The sequence below is a fragment of the Sarcophilus harrisii genome, chromosome 4 (genome assembly GCF_902635505.1).
Source record: "Sarcophilus harrisii chromosome 4, mSarHar1.11, whole genome shotgun sequence".
Classification (NCBI taxonomy): Eukaryota; Metazoa; Chordata; class Mammalia; order Dasyuromorphia; family Dasyuridae; genus Sarcophilus; species Sarcophilus harrisii.
In genome coordinates, this window is record NC_045429.1 from 330,279,737 (window position 1) to 330,300,990 (window position 21,254).

General features: G+C 40.2%; 2 protein-coding genes across 4 annotated transcripts in view; one reads left to right on the plus strand and one right to left on the minus strand.

Moving 5' to 3' along the window:
• The first annotated feature begins 419 nt into the window (after positions 1-419).
• TAC4 (tachykinin precursor 4) lies at positions 420-19,713 on the plus strand. Its single transcript, XM_031968652.1, has 4 exons — positions 420-539; positions 6,555-6,654; positions 8,823-8,855; positions 19,613-19,713. The coding sequence occupies exons 1-4, from the start codon at positions 420-422 to the stop codon at positions 19,711-19,713; spliced, it is 354 nt and encodes a 117-aa protein (XP_031824512.1).
• Positions 19,056-21,254, minus strand: part of KAT7 (lysine acetyltransferase 7) — a 31,848-nt gene continuing 29,649 nt past the window's right edge. For all 3 annotated transcript variants that reach the window (XM_003768368.4, XM_003768367.4, XM_023502427.1), the window contains one exon: positions 19,056-20,896. In XM_003768368.4, coding sequence (XP_003768416.1) covers positions 20,795-20,896 — 102 coding nt within the window. In that variant the 3' untranslated portion in view covers positions 19,056-20,794. The remainder of the gene's footprint in view (positions 20,897-21,254) is intronic.

Below are 21,254 nucleotides of genomic sequence, written 5' to 3' on the forward strand. Positions count from 1 at the left end.
AGAATAGGAGGAGTGCCATTCTAGGGATTTGTATTAGCCAGCTAAGCTGATATCAATACCTTAGGTGATCTAATGATGTTGGTAGAGGCAGAGGATAGAATAGGAAGGAGACCTTCCCACCATTACAAAACCAAATCCCTCCTTCTGGGGAATCTTTCCTTGCAATCATTGGTCTCACTTTACTTTGATTGGGGAGCTGCTAAGAGATTGGTCTCTAGCTTGTCAGATAAATAGGGGGGGGGAAAAAAGAGCAGGAGACTGAGAACCCCAGAGTTGGGTGAAGCAGGCAATCCACAGAAAGGTTCAGGGCAGAACTTCCCCCCTGCCTCGATTCTTGGATATTCAGCCAAAAAGCCCGGAGCCTAGAGAAAGAAGGGATACTTTCACATTGAGCCAAAAAAACCCAAACATCAATCACCATGCCCTCCTGTCTCGCCTTGTTTCTCCTACTGTGTCTGTCCCTGAAGGTGGTTGCTGCTGAGACACCGGAGCCTACCCGTCACTCTGAAGATGAGCCCTGGTTGATTTTGAGCCTGAAGGTACTGTCAAGAAAGAAGGTTGGGTTTGGGTGTCAGGGCCAGGTTATTGTGACCCCTTTTGGGGGAATCTTGAAGAGAGAAGCAGAGAAATAGGAAAGAGATAATACCATGGAATGAGAAGAGGCAATGAGAGAGAACCCTGCCCTGGTCTTGCACATTATCACATTTCCTAGGTTCCCCAAACCAGAAGTGCTATCTGTGAGAATAGTCCGGGGATCCACAGTGGTATGATTTCTCTTGACCTAGAAGCTTTTACTCTTTAGTCAATGTTCTGTTGTATGCCCTGGAATAATAGATATTCTGGATCTTTTCATTCTCTCCCCTTTGACAGTCTGGTGAAGATAATAGACATCTCAGAATGTTTGGAAATGCATAAAATAAAACAGCTGGGATTTCAAAGGAAAATAGTTCTCAAATTTTCAAAAGAAAAACAAGTTGACAAAAACATGTTAAGAATGGCTAAATGGGAATCTTACCTGTCTAGGGATCTAGAAGCTGTGTATATTCGATTCATTCAAAGATTTCAAGAGACAATTTCCTCACCCTAGAGCAGGAGTTCTTAAGCTTGGATTCAGGGACTCCTTGAACAAATTTCATCAAAAACTCAGATGGAGGTAGGAAGGTAAATGATATTTTTAACCTCACTAATCTAAAATTTAGCCATTTCCTTCAATTATTTAACAACACGATTTTGAAGCATCCACAGGCTTCACCAGACTGCTAAAGGTGTTCATGACTCAGACAAGATTCACAACCCCCATTCCAGACTCAAGCTTCTTAAACTGTGGTTTGTGACCCCATATGAGATCACATAATTGACTGTGGGATAGTGAAATTATGATTTGTTATCAGAAAATGTTTCATTTGTATACCTATTTTATATACCTATACACATAAAGATGTGTCAAGTTAAAAGGGGTCACAGGTGGAAAAAGTCTAAAAAGCCCTGGTCTAGAGGAACCCAACCCTCACCTAAGAACTAAGAGAATAAGTCCTTTACGTTTCAATGATGTTCTAAGGAGGCTTATATATGTGTATGTGTAAACGAATATGTTGTATCTGGATGTTGGTGTTGTGTTGTTGCTACCTATATAGGCGTGTGTGTGTGTGTGTGTGTGTGTGTGTGTATGTGTATGTGTATGTATGTTGAGAGGTCAAAGGATTATTTAGGTAGGGACCTTCGAGATCATAAAATCCAACTCTTAGTTTATGGATGAGGAAATTGAAAGCTAGGTCAGTAAAATGATTGGCCATGATCATGATGATACTAAGTGGATTCTAAGATTGGGTACTAAGTGACAGATCTCAAGCATAAATCCCCTGACCAAATACATTGCTTCTACTTCAGTGTCATACTGCTCCTATGTGTGGATTTAAGTTTGCAATGAAAATAATGGTAGATAGAAAAGTACCTTAATAGGAAGGCTTTTAACAGAGGAACAACTTACATCAAAGTAAAAACCTTAGTGTTTTCTTTCTTGGACTGATTGTCCATTAGCTTCCTCTGACCTTCAAACTAAATACCCTACACTGGACACTTTGGGTAGAGCCACAAGAAAGAAAAAGGCAGAATCTCATTACTCTCTTGAGGCAGGCAAAGGCAGATGCAGATAAATAATAAGAGTCCAGACTCTGAGCTTGTTTGGGAAAGGTATATTCATGGGGAAATAACTAGGAAATGTGAATCAGGGAGAATTTCTAAAGCTCAGTAAAAAGTGGAGAGCAGGGCAAGAAAGTTTATCTAAATTTGTCTAAGACCTGTATCTTGAAATATTTGCTCCAAAAGCAAAACTGAGGCCAGAAACTATGCTCAATCTAACTTTTTAAAGGCAGGGTGGGGTCAAGTTAAAGTAAAATTTAACCTTCAACCGTGTAGAGAAAAGTAGATCATTTGGTACCTTTTCTTTTTAGCTAATTCTTAATGTTCCAAAAATGAACAACTCTTCTTTCTATTTGCTAAATTCTTTGTTTCTACCTCTAATGTGACCACAGGTTTCTTTTAGCACCCACTAAACCTGGCACCTGCCACCAATGCTCTGATCACTCCATTCTAGTTACAACTCTAACTAAACCTAGTTCCTCTGCATTCTAATGAATGAAAAAATACTACAGCTACTAAAAGCAAAATTACATTTAGGGAACAGTCCTACTAAGTCCCTAGAACCTCCTAACCCATAAAAAAGAGCCTGTAAGTATAGTGAACTTCTAATGTTCTATATGCTAAAGTAAAACCACCAAGTTGATAGAATAATTTTTTTTAAAAAACATTTTTAAATAGTTCAGCGATGTATTATATGATTTCCTTATTTATCTAGTTACTTATTCTCAGCTTCTTTTAAGTTTCAACTAAAATCCCATCTTTTACCAGAAGCTTCCCCAACCCCTCTTAATTCTAGTACTTTCCTCCTGTTATTTCCCATTTATTTTATTTAGTTTGCTTCTTTGTATTTATTTGCATGTTGTTACCCCTATCAAACTGTAAGCTTTTGTCTCTTTTTGTATCCCTAGTGTACTTATAGTACTTTGTAGGTGCTTAATAATTGTTTTCTAATTATTTTAAATGCTTTATATAGCTCAATTACATTGAATATAGGAGGAAACAGTGTGGAAGGACACTGGGATCAAGGGTTAAGAGTCGTAATTGTTGCTGTTCAGTCATTTTTTAATCATGTCTGATTCTTTGTTCCCCATTTGGGGATTTCTTGGCAAAAATATTGAAGCGGTCAGCTATTGTCTTCATTTGATAGATGAGGAAACTGAGGCAAATAGGATTAAGAGACCAGTTTGGGCTCCAAATAGTAGTAATAGTAGCCAAGAGGGGGTTATAGGTACATAATTCTGCATATATTGTCCGGTGAGGTCATTGTGTCCATTGGCTTCGTTTTTCATTTATTGTTGTTGCTTTTGTTAGATGTGGACAAGTATAACTAGGAATTTGTGATATAAAAACAAAAGGCAACAATAAAGCATGTTTAAAAAAAAATAAGTGCATTATAATATAGTGGAAAAGAAACTCAGTCAAATAGAGTTAAATGACTAATTTGGGAGCACTGTAATACAATGGAAAGGAAACAAAGTCAAAATAGGGTTAAGTGACCATTTTCAGCTCCAGAGAAGAAATACAGAAATACCACCCTAAATAGTAGTAAAAGGGTGCATAATTCTATATATATTGTCCAATGAAGTCATTGTGTCCATTGGGTTTGCTTTGCATTTTCATAAGGGAGAGATTTATTATCGTTATTACTGTTGTTGTTGTTAGGTGTGGACTAGTATATCTAGGAATGTGTGATGTAAAAACAAAAGTCAACAATAAAATTTGTTTGTTTTTTTTTTTAATTTAAGGAGTATTGTAATATAGAGGAAAGAATACTATGGAGTCAGATAAGCCAAATTCAAATCTTGGGCTCGGATGTTCATTAGCTAAATGACCTGGAGCAAGACAATTTCTCTTAGATGAAAAGTAGATGAAATGGATTAGATGGTCTCTAAGGTTACTTCCAGCTCTAAAATTCTATTATTTTACCAATTAGATTTCTTCTGAATCACAGAAGATTCATGGAACCATTCAGTATTCACACTGGAACAAACCACTCCATTTTCTAAGCTCATCTTTCAAGGATTAGCCTTTTCCCGGGGTTAAGTGGCTTTCAAAGAGCTCTTCAAAAGTGGGTCCAAATCTCCAAAGTGACTTTTCAGGTTCCCTGTCTGGCTGAGAAACTGCAACCCTGGAGACAGATGGATTGAGGCTGACGTTCTTTGGGAGGAGCCTGATTGGAAGTGACTGAATCAGCCCAAGGCTTAGAAAACATGCCACTTCCTCATCCTGGGGACTACTCAGAAGAAGACAGGCTGTGAAAATCAGAGGTGGTTTATATAACCCACCTCCTCCGCTCCTCCCCCGCTTCTGATGTGATCTCCACTGGTCAGTGGCAGTCTCTCTCCGTTTCCCTGATACTCTTCTGGCAAAGGCTGGATCCCTCCCTTCAAGTTTCTCCAAGGGGGAGTCAATCCTTGTCTTAAATATCATCAGAGGAGGTCCCCAGCTAGGGCAAGTCATGAGACATTTCATGGTTTTTTAGAGCTGGAACTTAAGAGGCTATCCAATCCAACTTTCTCATTTTATAGATGAGGAAAATAGAGCTCAAAAGAGGTTCACTTACTCTCCATTGCTGAATCCCTAGCCTTCTTTTTCCACTTTCCCTGGTATGAGTACTTTCTCTAGGCTCTTTTATATGCTGTCTTCCCCCATTAGACTGTAAGGTCCCTGAGGGCAAGAACTGCTTCTTTTTGCTTGTGTTTTTGATACTTAAAAATAATTAAATTATTTTAAATTTACCTTACTTTACTATAGATGCTCTCAAAAAGCTTTTTTTTTCTCTTCTGCACCTCTGAACCCACTCAGGATATCTTGGGGTTTACTAGGTAGATGTCTTTTTTAACGTCCAGGGCTTAAACCAAAACCAATCTGATTCTAATTGGCTACCAATAGGTCCTAAGCCAAGTCTCATTTAGTCACTGTTTGGGTCCTGATTGACTCAGATTAAATAAATAGCAATGATTTCTGCTTTGGCCAGAAACGTTGAGAGTCTTCCCTTCCCAGATTCATTCATTTATTTCTTTAGATTTTTTTTTTTTTTTGGACTAACTGAAAGAGGAGATTCTTTTCTTCAATCGCTACCTAGCCTTAATCACTGAATGGGTGGGGCCTCAGTCAAACCTGCTGAAGATCTTAGTTTAAAAGGGCCAAAGTCTCCCATTTCATCCAGGGCCATCTCCAGTCATCGTGATCTACTATATCTACCCACTGGACCCAGATGGCTCTGGAGGGGAAAGTGGGGCAGGTGACCTTTCCCAGCCCAAGATGCTCACTTAATCCAATTCATTCTCCTGTCAAGACATCACCTCCCGGAGTCATGTCCTCTTAGAGAACAAAAGACAAACAAAAACAACAACCACCACCTCTGATACTTAAGCACAATGCCCAGCACATAGTAAGCATTTAATAAATGCTTGCTAACTTAACTCATAGGAGCTAAGCAATTTCTCTAAGTCACACAAGTAGTAAGAATAGCTAGGATTTAAGCCTTGACTCCAAACTGTTCTTTCCACCATCTATTAGCCTAAGGCTAATCAATGGTTTGCACAGGCCTTCCCTCATATTCTCTCTCCCCAAAGGTGATCAGTAACTTCTGGATAAGCAGGAAGTTGGGAGAATCTCAGAGATGAAGAAGAAATTGAGCCCATGCACTCATCAGGGAAGAGAAACTAGGATTTGAAGTACAGCTTTGGGATCCATTAAGGATCAGAACAGTTATTTATTTATTTTATGTCTCAGACTCCCCTCCATCCTATATTTTTAATATGGAGCCCTATAGGAAGGGGAGTGAATCTGATCTAAGTCACCTAACAATATGGCAACAGTGACAGTAACATGGAAGAATCAGGGCTGAATCAGGAAATCAACTGGGAGAAGGGTGGAAGGGGAGGTTCATGCCAGACTAATCTCCTTAGCTCATTCTTCTTTGTCAAGGCTAGTTTTATGACGTAGGGAAGAGCATCCGGGATAGGCTTCACTCCTGAGGTCCCCTAACTAATGGTTACCATACTACACTTGGCCATCAGGAAGGCCTGGAGTCAAATATCACCTCATCACAGAGTAGCTCTCAGCAACACACTGCTGTGCAATCATTGGACAAGTCACTTAATCTCTCTGTGTTTTCGGTAACTCTATAAGACTATAAATTAGAGGAAAGGTGCCAACCTGCCTTGGAGAGGGAATTTCCTCACCAGGAAATCCCTAGATCAATGAAATCACAGATTAAAAAGACAAACAGCCACCACAGAGTTGCTATAAAATGAGGAAAATAACACAACCCAGGATTCCTGGCTCACAGGGTATGTGAGGCTGAAATAAGCTAATGCATATGAAGCAGAACTGCACATTTTAAAGTGCTTGTGGAAACTCCAGTTGTTATTATTCCTTTACTCTCGACTCATCTCTTGCTTTTCTAGGAAGGACAGTCCCCAGAGACTTCTTTCCAGCAGTTGGTACAGGAGGTGAAGAGAGGAAAGACAAGACAATTCTATGGACTAATGGGAAAACGGGCAAGAGGTGAGTGAGCCAAAGGGCCACGTGGGGCTGGTTTCCTAAATCTGTGAGGCTGAGTAATGAGATTCTGGAATAAGAAAAGAGTATAGCAGGGCAGCTAGGTGATGCAGTGGATGGAGCAACAGCCCTCAAGTCAAGAGGACCCGAGTTCAAATCTGACTCAGATACTTAACACATCCTGGCTGTGTGACCCTGGGCAAGTCACTTGACCCCAACTGCCTCAGGGAAAAGAAAAGAGGACATGACAAAGGCACCAGGACCCCAGGGTCACCTCCAATCTTGCAGGGACTTTTCATCTTTAACACCTAAAAACAACATGGGCTGAGGTTGAGACTGTAAAATGCAGTAGTTTGCACAAGACTAGTGGCACCAAACTCACACCCAACTAGGGGACACTCAAAAGCACATGAAGATCCCCATGGACAATCACATATTAACATTATTTATATTCTATTGTATTTCTATTGATTTTGTTAAATATTTCACAATGACATTTTAATCTGCTTCTGTGTTAACACAGCCTGACCCAGACTACCATATATCACTAATTTTGCACAGGCTTGGTATATTTGTTGTTCCATCATTTTTTCAGTTGTGTCCGACTCTGTGACCTCATTTGGGGTTTTCTTAGCAAATATACTGGAGTGGTTTACCATTTCCTTCTCTGGCTCATTTTACAGTTGAAAAAATTGAAGTAAATAGGATTAAGTGACTTGCCCAGGACCACAAGGTTAGTAACTAGTAATAAATGGCTGTTGACTGACCGACTGATTTGGATCACCTTGGAGAGTAGTGATACTAATACTCCAAAGTAGTGATAAAATTTTTTTTAAAAAAACCAATGTTCTACATAAGCTTTGGGAATCAAAAGACCTCTGTATTAAAAAAAAAAAAAAAAAGAAAAAAAAAAAAAAGTCTTATTTCAATTCCACAGAATAAGACATCTATTTAGCATGCATATGAATGACAGGAGAAGGACTTGTATTCCAATGCAGGCCCCACTGCTTATAATGCTGCCTGCCTTTTCAATGTCAGGCAAGTAACCTAACATCTTTGAAGACTTCAACGTCATTATTCATAAATAAAATTAAATGGAGTTGCATCAGAAAATCTCTTCTTTTCTAGCTCTGACTCAGTGATTCTCTGAGCCTGCAGGCACTTGCTCTGTTTCACTTAGACAGACCTTAAAATGTACTTGTACCCTCTGAGGCTATTATCCCCCTCACATTTTACACACTGAAGAAAAGTCAACCTAAGAAAGCTAAATCCTCTCATTTCACAGATCTTAGGACAAGAAGAACCTTCCATAGGCTAGTGGCTCAGTCCCCTGCTTTCAGGTCATAAAGGTATCATTAATCTCTATTTGACACATAAGATAAGGAGCCCAGAAACCTACAATGGCTTGTGCACCTGAAATTATAAGCTCATTAATGGCAAAATCAAAAAGAAAAGCCATGTGTCTCATCTCTCCAGTAAGCATATGTTACTCTACATTGTTTCCTCTAGCTAATAAAGAGGAGTTTGAACTTCAGTTTCTCAATAAAAACTGACCCTGATTCCTATATCCCTTTTAGATTTGCAAAGGGCTTTCCAAACATCTTCTCTGAGCCTCAAAACTCTGTGGGGTAGGTACTGTAGGTATCATCTTCCCCATCCTACAGATGACGAAATTGAGGCTTGAGAAAGTGTGATTTTCCCATGATCACATGATTTATAAGTTTCTTTTTTTTTCTTTTTCTTTTTTCTTCTTTCTTTCTTTCCTTCTTTCTTTCTTTTTGTTTTTGAGGCAATTGGGCTAGTCTTATCCAGAGTCACATAGGTAGTAAGTGTCCAAGAAAGGATTACTCTATCCACTGTGCCCACCTAACTGCTCAGCTTGTAAGTTTCAGAGGCAGAATTTGAATACAGGTCCCCCTAAAACCCTGTATAGCATGCTTTCCATTATAAACTACAGCACCTCTCCAAACGTTCCTTCTAGCTTAAAATCAGATAATCCACTTATAAATAATATTCACAGAGTCCTTGCAATTAGGATTCTGGGGAGGGAATTATAGGGGCCAATGAGACCACCTTCTCCCCATTTCACTTTCACCTCTCCATATAACCTTCTAAGAGGAACATGGGGGAAGAGTGAAAGGTCTGAAGCTCTTTCTCTCTCTCTTTACTTCCAGGGAAGTCACTGATCCAGTCAGTGAAGCACAACGGTAAGTAATACTTATACTATTCCCCTTGGTGGCTTCTTTCTAAAGGTATTCCTCCCCAAAATATATAAGAATAGAGGAGAGGCTTGCTCCCATAGCCCAAGGCCCCCCAGGCAGGTCTGCTATACAATGGGTGGAGCCATCACGTTCTTGACCACAAGCTATCTTCCCCAGAAAGGCTGGGTTTAGTAATGACTAATGATGGAGGGGTTAAATCGAGATTGAACTAGTATAGTGAAAAGTGTATTGTATGTACCTAAAATCAGGAAAGAGATGATATTGAATGCTTATCTCAGACACTGACTATATAATCATTGGCAAGCCGTTCAATCTCTTTCACCACATTTTTCTCATCTGTGAAATAGGATCAAATGAGATGAAAGAAAGGTGGGGAAGGAAAGAAAAGAAAATTTAGTACTGCCACATGCTGGGGAATTAGGAGGGCTCATCATCTAGGATTAAAAAAGTAAAGATGCATTGATGGCGAAATGGGAAGAGGCAAAGAAAATCAATTTTTGTTTATTAAATTATGCTATATGTTATTCTAAATATTAAATATATATCTATATAATTTTTAAAATCCCAAAATAATTTTTTTAAAATAGTAACCATAAATGATCCAAAAAATCATTAATTCCTCTCCTCTAAAACCCTGGAGAATCAACAAGTCATTTTTACAAGGTGCAAGCCTCCAGCCCTGTCACAACTCCCAAGACAAAAGCACTCTTTCTGTCATCTGCTCCCCACACCTTCACATTAGGACATCAAAAAGACATATTTATAGGCCTCATGGGGAGAACAACTAACCAAGGTGGGTGACATTCCCCTGCTGGTACCCAGTACAGCTTAATAAAAAAGCCCCTTTAGGTGTCTCAACCCAAGGAAATAGACACACTTCTTCCACCAAGACACCAAATAAATCCAGAATATGTTGACCTAATGTCCTATGGCTCAGACAACTGCCACCTCTGTTTCCTCATTTTATCTCCCAGGTAGTTGTGAGGACCAAATGAAATAATAATTGTAAAATGCCGGGCACATAGAAAGCATTCTGTAAATATTAAGAGTATTATTAATATTATTATTTCCAAGGCAAGTAGCTCTCACTCAAGCTCTGACCTTATTTGCCTCTATGAGACTCCCCTTGAACCTTTTACAATAGCACATGAGGGATGTGGGTGAGTGGGTGAAAGGAGAGAATACCTGGGCCCAGTTGTAACAGCTGGAATACACCCTTGCTATCTCTAACATCAGCTCACTAGTCTACCTTACGCTTATGTAAAGAATTTCATACCTATGGAGAGATATAGTTGAAAGAGAATTGAAAATGGAGGAGTACATAATTCTTGGTTTTGAATCACAGATCTGTCAATTACTAGCTATATGAGAAAATCACTTCATTTCTCTGTCTCAAATTCCTCCCATTTACAAAATTGAGGATAATCCTCTCTAGTCTAAAATGCATCACATGATAGTGTAAAGAGAGCTATGGCAGGAGGACATAGGTCCAAACCTTGCTAAAATAATTGGGTGTCCTACAATGTGTTATTTAACTTCTTAGTTGCCATCGTCAATTAACTTAAAACTATAAATTGCAGCTAAGTTCCTTTAGTTTCAAAACTGGAAGTATTCTACAATGAAATTACTGCTCAAACCAAAAACAAGTGTTAAGGACCAAAAAAACAAAAACAAAAACTATCTTGCCCATTTCACAAGGTGGCTGTTCCAAGAACCAAAGCACATAAAAGTATGTAAAGCAGCTTTGTAAATTCTAAAATATCATATGCATGTCAGGAGTATTTTTGATATTTGAAAAAAGAATCCTCAATATATCTAAAAAGGTCCTGAAAAAAGAGCCTGAAATTTGACTATTAGAGATTTTCTTTTTATTCTCTACGGTTCAGATCTCTGCTGCTGCCTGTTTTAGGGTCTGAAATTTTTCCCTAGGGTTTTTTCTTTTGATTCTCTTGGGTTCTCCAGGAAATGCAGGGATCCCATGGCAATTCCTAAGCAGAATTAGCCAACATAGTTATTGGACATGGAATTGGGAAGACTTTGATTTGAATACTGTCCTGGGAAATGTCTAAGTGTATGATACCGGGCAAGTCCCTCAACCTTTCTAAATCTCAGTCTCATCTGTAAAATGAGAATATTAATAGCACTTATCTTTCAAAGGCTGTGGTGAAGATCAAATGGGGGGATGAATATACCAAGCTGTGAGAATCTTAAAGCACTACATAAATGTGAGATTAAATGATTATTGTGATTGTGATTAGAGTAGGTGTCTGCTTGGGAACATGAGATGTAAAGGATAGGGAGGGGAAGAATAGAAGGGCTCTCAGATGAACTTCAGTAACCTCACAATTCTACCTGGAAATGGATTCCCTAGAGAATCTTAACTTCAAAGATTTTAATCTGAGTTTGACTTTTCCCCACCACCCTCCCAACCTATTTTTCTCCAGCCTCTGTTCTGGGTGCCAAGCTAATTCTACTAATGACCAAGGCAAACACTTTTAGGAAGATAAATCTAGTAAGAGAATGAAATACTCTAATAATTTGAAAATAAGAGAGAAATCATCAAATGTCATAACTAAAAGGAGTCTCAGGGATAAATCCCATCTACAAGTGATCAAGGCATCCTTTTAAGATATCACAGAAGGATCCTAAACTTAAATAGAAGGGGTTTGAGGGATTAACCAGTGTTTGGGGATCATATGGAGACACTACCTCCCCTCTATTCCATTAATTCTCATAACTGAGTTGACTTCAGTTTTACTGGAATCCCTTCCCCCCCCCCAAGAAGTTTGAAAATTCACATTAGATATGAATAGATGAAAATCACCATATAACCTACAGGTTCAATAACTAGGAGTTGACATGGGGTTTATGGGGCAAAGAGCCCTGGACTAAGGAGCGAGAACACTTAACTCTGAAATTGTCTTTTTTTTGTGACCGTGGACAAGATATTCAAGTTCCTCAAACCCCACATTTCTCAACTATAAAATGGGAGAGTGGACCAAGATCATCTCTCAAGTCTTTTCTACCTCCAAAATTCTATGATACCAGAAGAAGAGAGGAAGAATTGCCTCTTGTAATCTTTTTCACTTTTTTTTCAGCCCTCTCTGAGGATTAGGAAGATAAGGACCAAGTACCAAGAGTGGATGGAACTCTTGACCCCACACGACAAAGAATGAATGCTCTCCTAGTCCCAATCCCCCTATACCTGGAGATCTGAGGCCAACCCTTTATCCATGTCTGCCAGCCTCCCAGAATCCCCACATACAATCTCCCACTGGCATTTGACACCGGCCTTGCACTGACACCAAACTGATGGTGTCTTTTTTTTTTAATATATGGTATTCTCCTGTCAAATTGCTGCCATGTTAAAATATGATGATATCTTGTTGGACAGCCTGCTTTTTTCTTTCAACATCCTTGAGGGCTTCTCCCTCAGGCACAAGATCTGGAGGGTTTGGTGTCTGTTTGCCTAGCTTTAACTTACCAAACCTGGCTCCCTTTGCCAAGTAGCTCCACTATTGTTGCTTTCACCTCCAATCTAAAGGCAACAGAGTCTCAACTGTTTCCAAGGAGAAAGGTAGAGAGGGAGCTCAAATGGCCTGGATAGTCTGGATATCTAACTACTCAGTAGCTTGGCAGAGTAATATATGATCATACATTTAGAGCTAGAAGAAACCCTAGAAGTCTAACTGAACCTTCTTTACAAATGAATAACTGGAGTCCAGAGACCATGGGCCAGCCCAGCTAGCAAAAAGTCAGAAATCCAGGTGTTTGCTTTACAAGTCTAGGTGAGCTGGTTAGTTTTGAGACCATGTGAAGCCCAGTAAAAAGAGAATTATTATATAATTGTCACATTCAAAAGAGAATTCTGAATCTGATCAGGGAGACCATCCCTTCCTCTTGTCTCCGTCCTGGTAGGGAAGATTGTCCCTAATCTCAAGGGCCAAAGTGAAGTGACAGGGCCAGGATTAGCAGGGAACTGCTAATCTAAGAGGGGAAAACTATACTCATGAAATAACTCCAAAACACATTATAATGCAACAACAGGAGCAAAAGGATAGGTCACAAACTAAGTGTTCAGGTACCGAGGTCTTAAATGTCAGGGGTGGGGCGAAACAGGGAAGACTGCCTGGGAAGACGAGAGTCTTCAGCCAGGTTTGGAAGGAAGGGAAGAATACGGATCAGTGACGGTAAAAGTTTATGTGACAGTGTAAACAACAGTGCAGAGGCAAGAAGGAATAAGACACATAGAGAAGGATATAGAACAGCCAGAGGCCCTGCCCTCCCTGGAGTTGGCACGTCTCCTTATTGGTCCAATGGGAGAAAGCAACCCAGGTGCTTTACTGCTCCCTGCCATGAGATGACCATCAACTATGCCTGTGGATGCAAGATATCCAGACCCTTTTTTATTACCATGTACCATGGTCATGACCATGACATATGTTAACATATGTATATGGGACATAGTTGCATTCTCTTTCCCCCAATATTGAGATGGTCAGAAGAGTAATCTCCAGCCATCTAGACATGTGAGAGGTGGTTTAATACTGCCTCCCTTCTGCTTTACAATTATTCCCCAAGGTCGCTAAATGGCTTCTCCTTCAAATCAAAACATTTTGGCTGACTGGAACTCAGAATCTGTAGAAAGGGAACTTCCTGATTTACATAATGACTCAAGCAGGACCTAGGGCACCAGGGAGATCATGGGTACAACTCCTGACTGGCCCTGCTAACTTCAGAGAAGCCCCAACTTGAATCCTTAACTCTAGCTAGCCATCTCAAATGTGCTGTAGAACCTGAGGAGGCTTAGATCAAAAATGGGGTAGCATATTATCATTTGTTCCTACTATCAGGAAGATACTCAAAAACATGACCTGCTGAAGAGAACCATGAGTGTTATTTTGGCATTTGGAAGATACTAAAACCAGTACAATAAATCTTTATCTGCTTCCTTTGTAACCAGCTATGTGCTTATTAGTAGGCATTGTGGTATGGAGGAGAATGAACACAGAAAATGGACTCTGACTTTGAAGGGTTTACAATTTAATTAGGGAGAAAAGGTTGAATAGAGAACTAAATGTGGCAGGATAAAATAAAGTGCAAAATGGAATACAAACAAGAAGTATTATTCTATATGTTTATTATGATTCATGGATTAAATAGTGCTGTGGAAAATTGGGGGAAGATATAAAGGAAAGGAAATTTGAACTAGTTCTTAAAAGATCTCTGGGATTTAAATGAGAGACGGGAGGAATTTCAGGCAGGGCAAAAGCATGAGCACTAACATGCATAGGAGATAATGAACAGACCTGCCTCATATTACAGAAGTATATTTTGTAGAATAATATGAAATAAATTGAGCAGCTAGATGACACAATGGATAGAGTACCAGGCCAGAAATCAGGAAGACATCTTCCTGAGTGCAAATCTAACATCAGACATTTATTAGTTTTTGATCCTGGCTAAGTCACTTGCCCCAGTTTCCTCATCTGAAAAATGAGCTGGAGAAGGAAATGGCAAACCACTCCAGTATCTTTGCCAAGAACTGAAGTGGCTGAACAATAGTAACATGAAATAAAATTGGATAGGAGAAACTTAATTTTTATATAAATATTGCATGGGATCAGATTACTAAAGGGCCTTCTATTTGAATATCAGGATAAGAACGAACTCTGGACTTGAGCCAATGGACAATGGGAAACCATTTCTAATCTTTGAGCAAAGTAACAGAATATGATCAAAGTGGAGTGAATGATTATTCCGCCACTTTGCTTCAATGACATCCAAAGCAAAGCAGAAAGGAATAGATGGAGAAGTTCTAAAGCAGGAAAAAAAATAAGCAAAACAAAAAACAAGTCAGAAACTTGTCATCTCTCATCTCAAAGGTTCCTAGTAGAGGGATGGGAACGAGAAACAAGAATTATTTCCTGGAGCAGGTTGGGAGGGCTGTTTCTAGACTGAGACATTGATTAGTTCAAGGTAAGAGATTAAAGTGGGACAGCCAGACAAAGGAGCTTTGAGAAGTTGTGTCTGGCAAGAGTAGAGGTAGTGGGCTGGGATGGAGGGCTTATCTCCTTACTGGTAAAGTGCAAAGCCCAGAGCTGAGCTGACTCGGGGCACACTTTGTTTCCCATCACAGGTAGCCAGCTAATGGAAACCAGTCTTGACACTTCCCTTGCATTTCCCTGAATTAAGACTTAAGAGATTTAGAAGAAGTTTGGCATACAAGGAAAGGCTTTAAGCCACAAATATAATACTAAAAATGACCACACACTTGGCAAGGCCCATTGCTGGCTGCCTGGGAGGTGAGTTGCTTGTCAGACTGAAGTTGTCTATATTTGATCCTATAACATTTGGGAGAAGCAGTGGAGTTCAAGTTGTGCAAGAGCCTAGGCTATTTTCTCTATTGGGTACAAATAAACTACCTCTGCCCCAAAACAAAGGATGACACTGTACTGTTCAGCTTTGGTATATGTATTGCACAAGGTGGAAAGAGGCAGGGAGTAAGTACAAAGAACATTTTTTTGTCACGGTGTCCTCATTTCTTCCTTTTCTCTGGGCATCTGTGTACCTTCATTAGCACTTGGTAGAGAATATCACAGATAATCTGGGCAGTGGGACTGCCCCCACCAGCAAGGAAACTTCTTCCTTTAAGTCTGACTTAAGCCAACATGCTGTGTGGATGTGGGGGGAGAGCCAAAGGAGATCTGTTGGGTTTTGTTTTGTTCTGGTTTTTCAGTATTAAAACTCAATGGTTTCCCAACTCGGTATTTCTAGGCTAATAAACTCTAGTACTTATCAAGTGTCCATTACTTAACAAAGGGTTTTCCAAGTTTTACTTCTCCTTTGTTACAGTTTCAATGACCAGTCCAAAGCCAAACAGTAGCAAAGCCAGGTTTGAAATCCAGGGGATTCCTGCCTCCTTGCTTAGTATTTTCAACTGAATACTAGAACCTCCCCCCAAAATTCAGTACTGCTGCTAGTTTGACTTCTAACTTGATAATTTCTCTAAAAACAACTGTTGGTGATTCCAATAGACTTGGGATGGAGGGTGCCATCCACATCCAGAGAACAGAACTAAGGAGACTTGAGTGTGAATCAAGGCATAGTATTTTCACCTTTTTTTGTTTACTTTTTTTTCTCATGGTTTTTTCTTTTGGTCTAATTTTTCATGTACAGCATGGAAGGTTTGAAAGTATGTTTGAAAGGACTGAATATGTTTAGCCTATATCAGATTACTTACTGTGTTGGTTGGGAGGATGGTGCCGGAGAGAGGGAGAAAAAGTTGGAACATAAGGTCCTGCAGAGATGAATGCTGAAAGCCATCTTTTCAAGTATTTGGAGAAATAAAACCACTATTGCGGGAAAAAAAGTTATTGGGGTATAGTAAAAACTAGTGGAACAAGCCCTAGATTTGGAATCAGAGGTTCAAATTTCAGTTCTGCTACTTACCTACACCTTGAACAAATCATTTAATCTCTCTTGGCCCTATGTTTCTTTGGCTATGAAATGAAGGTATTGGACTATATATAGTCCTGTCTAGCTCTGAATCTACCCTCCTAACTATTCCCAGAAGACAAAGAATCAGTCACCTTTTAAAATATACACATCATAATAAATAGCATTTAGAAATAAAAGGGATCATTCTCACCAAGCTTTCTCATTTTACAGAGGGGAAAACTAAGACCCTAAAATTGTTTATGGTAGAGCTGAGATTTGAACCCAGATCCTAACTCCAAAACTAGAACTCTTCTCACAGCATCACATTTTGCCTTCCTCCTGAGACAGACAACTTTGCAGATTTGCTCTTAAGTAAATTTTAAGGGATGGTAGTTTTGTGAGTTTTTTCCTGTGCTCGTTTAGGATTGACATGTAAGCACTAAGGTCAAGAAATACAGAACGGATTGTGAGGTGGACCTTCTAAATCCCCATGACATGACAAAAACCAAAAACAAACAAAATATATATATTTAAATATGATGTAATAGTTTCCAGGCAACCAGTGCAGTGGAATGAACAATGAGTTTGAATAAAGTTGGAATCTCCACAGCAGAGTCCAGAATTAGTTCAACTGATTGGAGAGGGAGAGAGAGGAAGGGAGGGAGAAAGAGAGAGGGAAAGGGAGAGGGAGAGGGAGAAGGAGAGGAAGAGGGAGAGGGAGAAGGAGAGGAAGAGGGAGAAGGAGAGGTAGAAGGAAGGAATGAGGGGGAAGAGAAGAGGGAAGGGGGAGAGGAAGGGATAAGGGGAAGGGGGGAGGAGGGAGAAGGGAAGGGAAAGGAAAGAAGGAAGAGGAAGGGGGAGGGGGGAAGGGAAGAGAGGAAAAAAGGGAGAGGGAGGGAGAATGATCAGGGTTATATGTTCCCCTACTTGCTGAATACATCACTTTGCCTTGCTCCATTAAAGCAATTAAAACTAGTGATCTATTTAGAATAATGCAATAATATATAGAAGAGATCAAATGGATAAACCCATCACAGAATCCAAATAGCTTACCTTCCTCCTGAAAGAGACTTTACTTATAGGTCTAACTTAAAAATCTCATTTTAACAGTCCTTGACCTCTGGTGTACTGAAAATTCTACTAAATTGGTTATCACAAAGACAGAAAACTTGAGTCCAGATTGTCACTTACCAACTATAAGAAAGGCATTTCCCATCTCTGGACCTATTTTCTCAATTGTAAAATGGAATTTGAATAGATAATATTGTAAGCCCCTTTTAAACTCTAACATTCTATGACCTGCAATTCAAATTTCTGATTCCTTTTTTGAGGAACACTCATTTGCATAAATCATTCTCATGCAAAAGTGAAGATGGTACCCAGCTTTTTTAGATGGCAAAAGGAGATGAAAACTCCACCCTAAAAAAGCCTGAAAAACAGATACAGGAGGCCTAGAGATGTGACATACAGATTAATGGTAGTAAGACTATTTTTCAAACATGTCCCTCACATCCCAGCATCAACAGAATCTTCTTGGTCCATATAAACAAGCAGCAAAATTTCAAGACTTGGAAGAGAAAATGCCATCTGCACCGAGAGAGAGAATTACAGTGACTGAATGTGGATCAAAACCTAGCATTTTCACCTTTTTTTGTTTCCTTTTTTTCCCCCTCAAGTTTTTTCTCTTTTGTTCTTGTTTTTCTTCCACAACATGACTAATATAGAAATATTTTCAAAAGGATTGTACATGTTTGACGTATCAGATTGCTTGCTGTCTTGGGGAGGAGGAAGGTAAGGGAAAGAAAGAAAAAAAAAATTGGAACTCAAAATCTTATAAAAATCAAAGTTAAAATGATTTTTACATGTAAGTGGAAAAATAAAATACTATTGGAATTTTAAAAAATAAAATAAAGCATTAGCAAAATGTACACTGGAAAGGCTGAGGCACTTAGTCACATCTTTATTCTGTCTTTTCCAAGAAAGGGAAGCAATGATAACAATAACTACTAGTAACACGTAGATATCGTTTACTATGTACCCGACGCTATGCTAAGCATTTTACAACTATGGTCTCACTTGATCCTCACAAGAACCCTAAAACAAAATGGATATGAGGCGTTTTAGTGGAAAGAATACTTTCCACTAGCCAGAGCTTCTAAGTTTCAGTCTTAATTCTGCCACTCACTTCTGGTCTGACCATGAGCAAAATACTTCTTTTTTTTTTTTTTTTTTTTTTGAGCTTCCTCATCTATAAAATGAGAGGGATTAGACTAGATGAACTGAAATCCTACTCAACTCTAAATCATGCTCCTATGAGGAAAGGGAAAGGATGGCTAGGACCTACTCACTTCATTTCCAATCAGATTAATTGGATCTTAATGAAGAGGATAGAAGTCAAAGAACTAAAAACAATCTTATTCCACTGGTCACAAGGAGTTTTATCTTAAGATCATCAGGTCATGGTGCTCGTCATGGTTCATTTCCTATAGAAGCCAGTCACATGGAGAAAATAAACAAACAAATCTAGTTTCAGAGTCTTGCCTCTTTGACCCTTGTCAGCCATCTTCCAGATGTGGAAAGCTAAGTGAAAGGATACACAGGGCTTGGCACAACCTCATTCTACCACTAGAAAAGCAACCTCATCTACCATCTACCAACAGGGAACCACGGAGCATCATCTTTGACAAAGAACACACATTAGAGCCCCAAACCAGCCCATAGGAAAGCCTTGACAAGAAAGGAGACTTTTGAGCAGAGAACATGCTTTATTGAGAAATAGATACAGAACCGCACATTCTACCACATCTGGAAAAGGGTTTAGCTTCTGTATAAGAAAGGCCTATACCCTTCAGGAGAAAATTCCCCAGCCAGCTTGCTTCTGTAATCGACATCTAGAGTGACACAGAATCTTGTGGCTGGGAGGAAAGGGAGGGGAGCCGCCACTGAGCATGCTTGAAACCAGCCCCCCACAAACCCACGGTGATTATAAATAGTGTATAGAAGTGACAGGAGCAAGGCACGACTGACCACAGGTTAGGGGTTGTGGTGAGGGCTCCACATCAAGACAACAGTATTGCAGGAGACCAAGTTGGCAAGGGTGACATGTCAAACATCAAAGGCTGCTCTGAGATAGCACATATGGAGACTGGCGAGAAGTGAGCTAGAACGTCTCATTCTCTCCCCGAATCACTTTAACAACATCAAAAACAGAAGTGAATTGTAGACCAGAAAGAGCAGAGAAGAGGGGTGGGACTGAGAAGGGTAGCGTCTCAGACGGGGTAAAAGCGCTTCTGTTCTCAAAGGGTGTGAGGAGATGCTGCCAGAGGAGCAAACTAGCCGTATGGTGGAGGAGGCTGCTATTACTTTGACTTGCACGACCACAACAGCGACAGCAGACAAATAATTGTTTTGTCATTTTCTCCTCCTCTGTCATAGTTGGAACAAGGTTAATGCAACCAGTGTGAAAGTTAAGGGTGTTTTTGCACGTGCTCCCACCAGCATTTACTATGACCTTCCAAAGAAGGGCAAAAGACTGCATTGAGCCAGAATGGTACTGGGGGAGAAAGAAGTATGGAATATGAAGAATAAGCTAAGACACAAAGTGAATAATTAGCACTGGAAATGGTCTTGGTGACTGCCAGTGTGGAAGAGGGTAAGGTCAGGAAAGGCCATTGTTTCTGCTCTTTATTACAGGGAACTTCCCTGACAATGTGGCAGGGAGGCCAGTGGTCCTTCCCCTTCATCAAAACAAGTAACCTTTCCTGGAAATGGTCCCAGATTACAGCACAAAATCACCATGTGCTGCTTAACTCGTCCTCTCCTCCAATCCAACCTCCATCTTGACTAACCCCCTCCAGACCTGGTCAGCCTGATAGGGATTTCTTAAAAGGGGTGGGAGTGGAAGTGTGTTAGAATTTCTTAAATCAAAACAAATGAGCTAAGATCAAAAACAGGGTGAAAATGCATCATGGCTTAACTGTGGTCCTTTACCCCCCACCCTCTGCATCTTCACTTCCTTTTTGACCCTCTGAAAGAAACCTGGGAAACTGTCAAGATGAGGGTGGAAATAACTGAGTTCAAAAGGGAACAAGAGTGATGCTGCTCAGAAACCAGAAGAGGAGCACTGTTACAGACAGTTTAAAGGACACAACACAGCCTTGGGGGGCTTGAAACAGGAGGGGAGAACCAGTGACTGGACAGGTACAGTACCACATCCGAACTCCTTGGGTCAGTGCTTATGTGGGAGCTTCAATCAAGTCCAAGACAGATGCATTCCAGGCAACCTCACTGAGGCCGAAACAATAGTTCCTCAGAACCAGCGTCTGCAGGGTACACAAAGGGTCGGAGCCAGGACAGTCCCAAGGGGGAATGGCCTTCCCAAAGGATACTGTACATGCCAATCACAACGCCACAGAAATGGACACACAGATCCCAAGGGGGCTTCCTACTGCGGGGGTTCGCTGGCTCAGGGATCCACAGACAGTTTAAGTTCCTTTGGGAGGGGTCCATTTCAAACAGCTGGGATCCATGGTCTTATTGGTGTTGGATCTCTTTGCCTCTTTGGCTATCCACTCATCGATCAAGTCCTGAGAGAAGTAAAAAACAGAAAGACACAAGGTCACCAGAGAGGTTCCCCACACATAGTACCCACAAGCTCCTTGATTCAGAAACCATCTCTTAAAGGATCACAATACACGTGTTCAGACTTTTTGCTTTGCACAGTGCTTTCATAACCTTCATCTGATTCTCACAATTCTGGGAGGGAGGGGGAGTTGGCAAAGTATCATTCCCTCTTTATTACTAATGCAAGAGGTTCACAGAATTTAAATTTAAATTTGTGCCCAGGGTCACAAAGCTTGTCACCAACTGAGGCAAATGGGACGAGGATCTTGGTCTCCATACTCCTTCCATTTCCCATTCCAAAGATTACTCAAAATCGGAAGA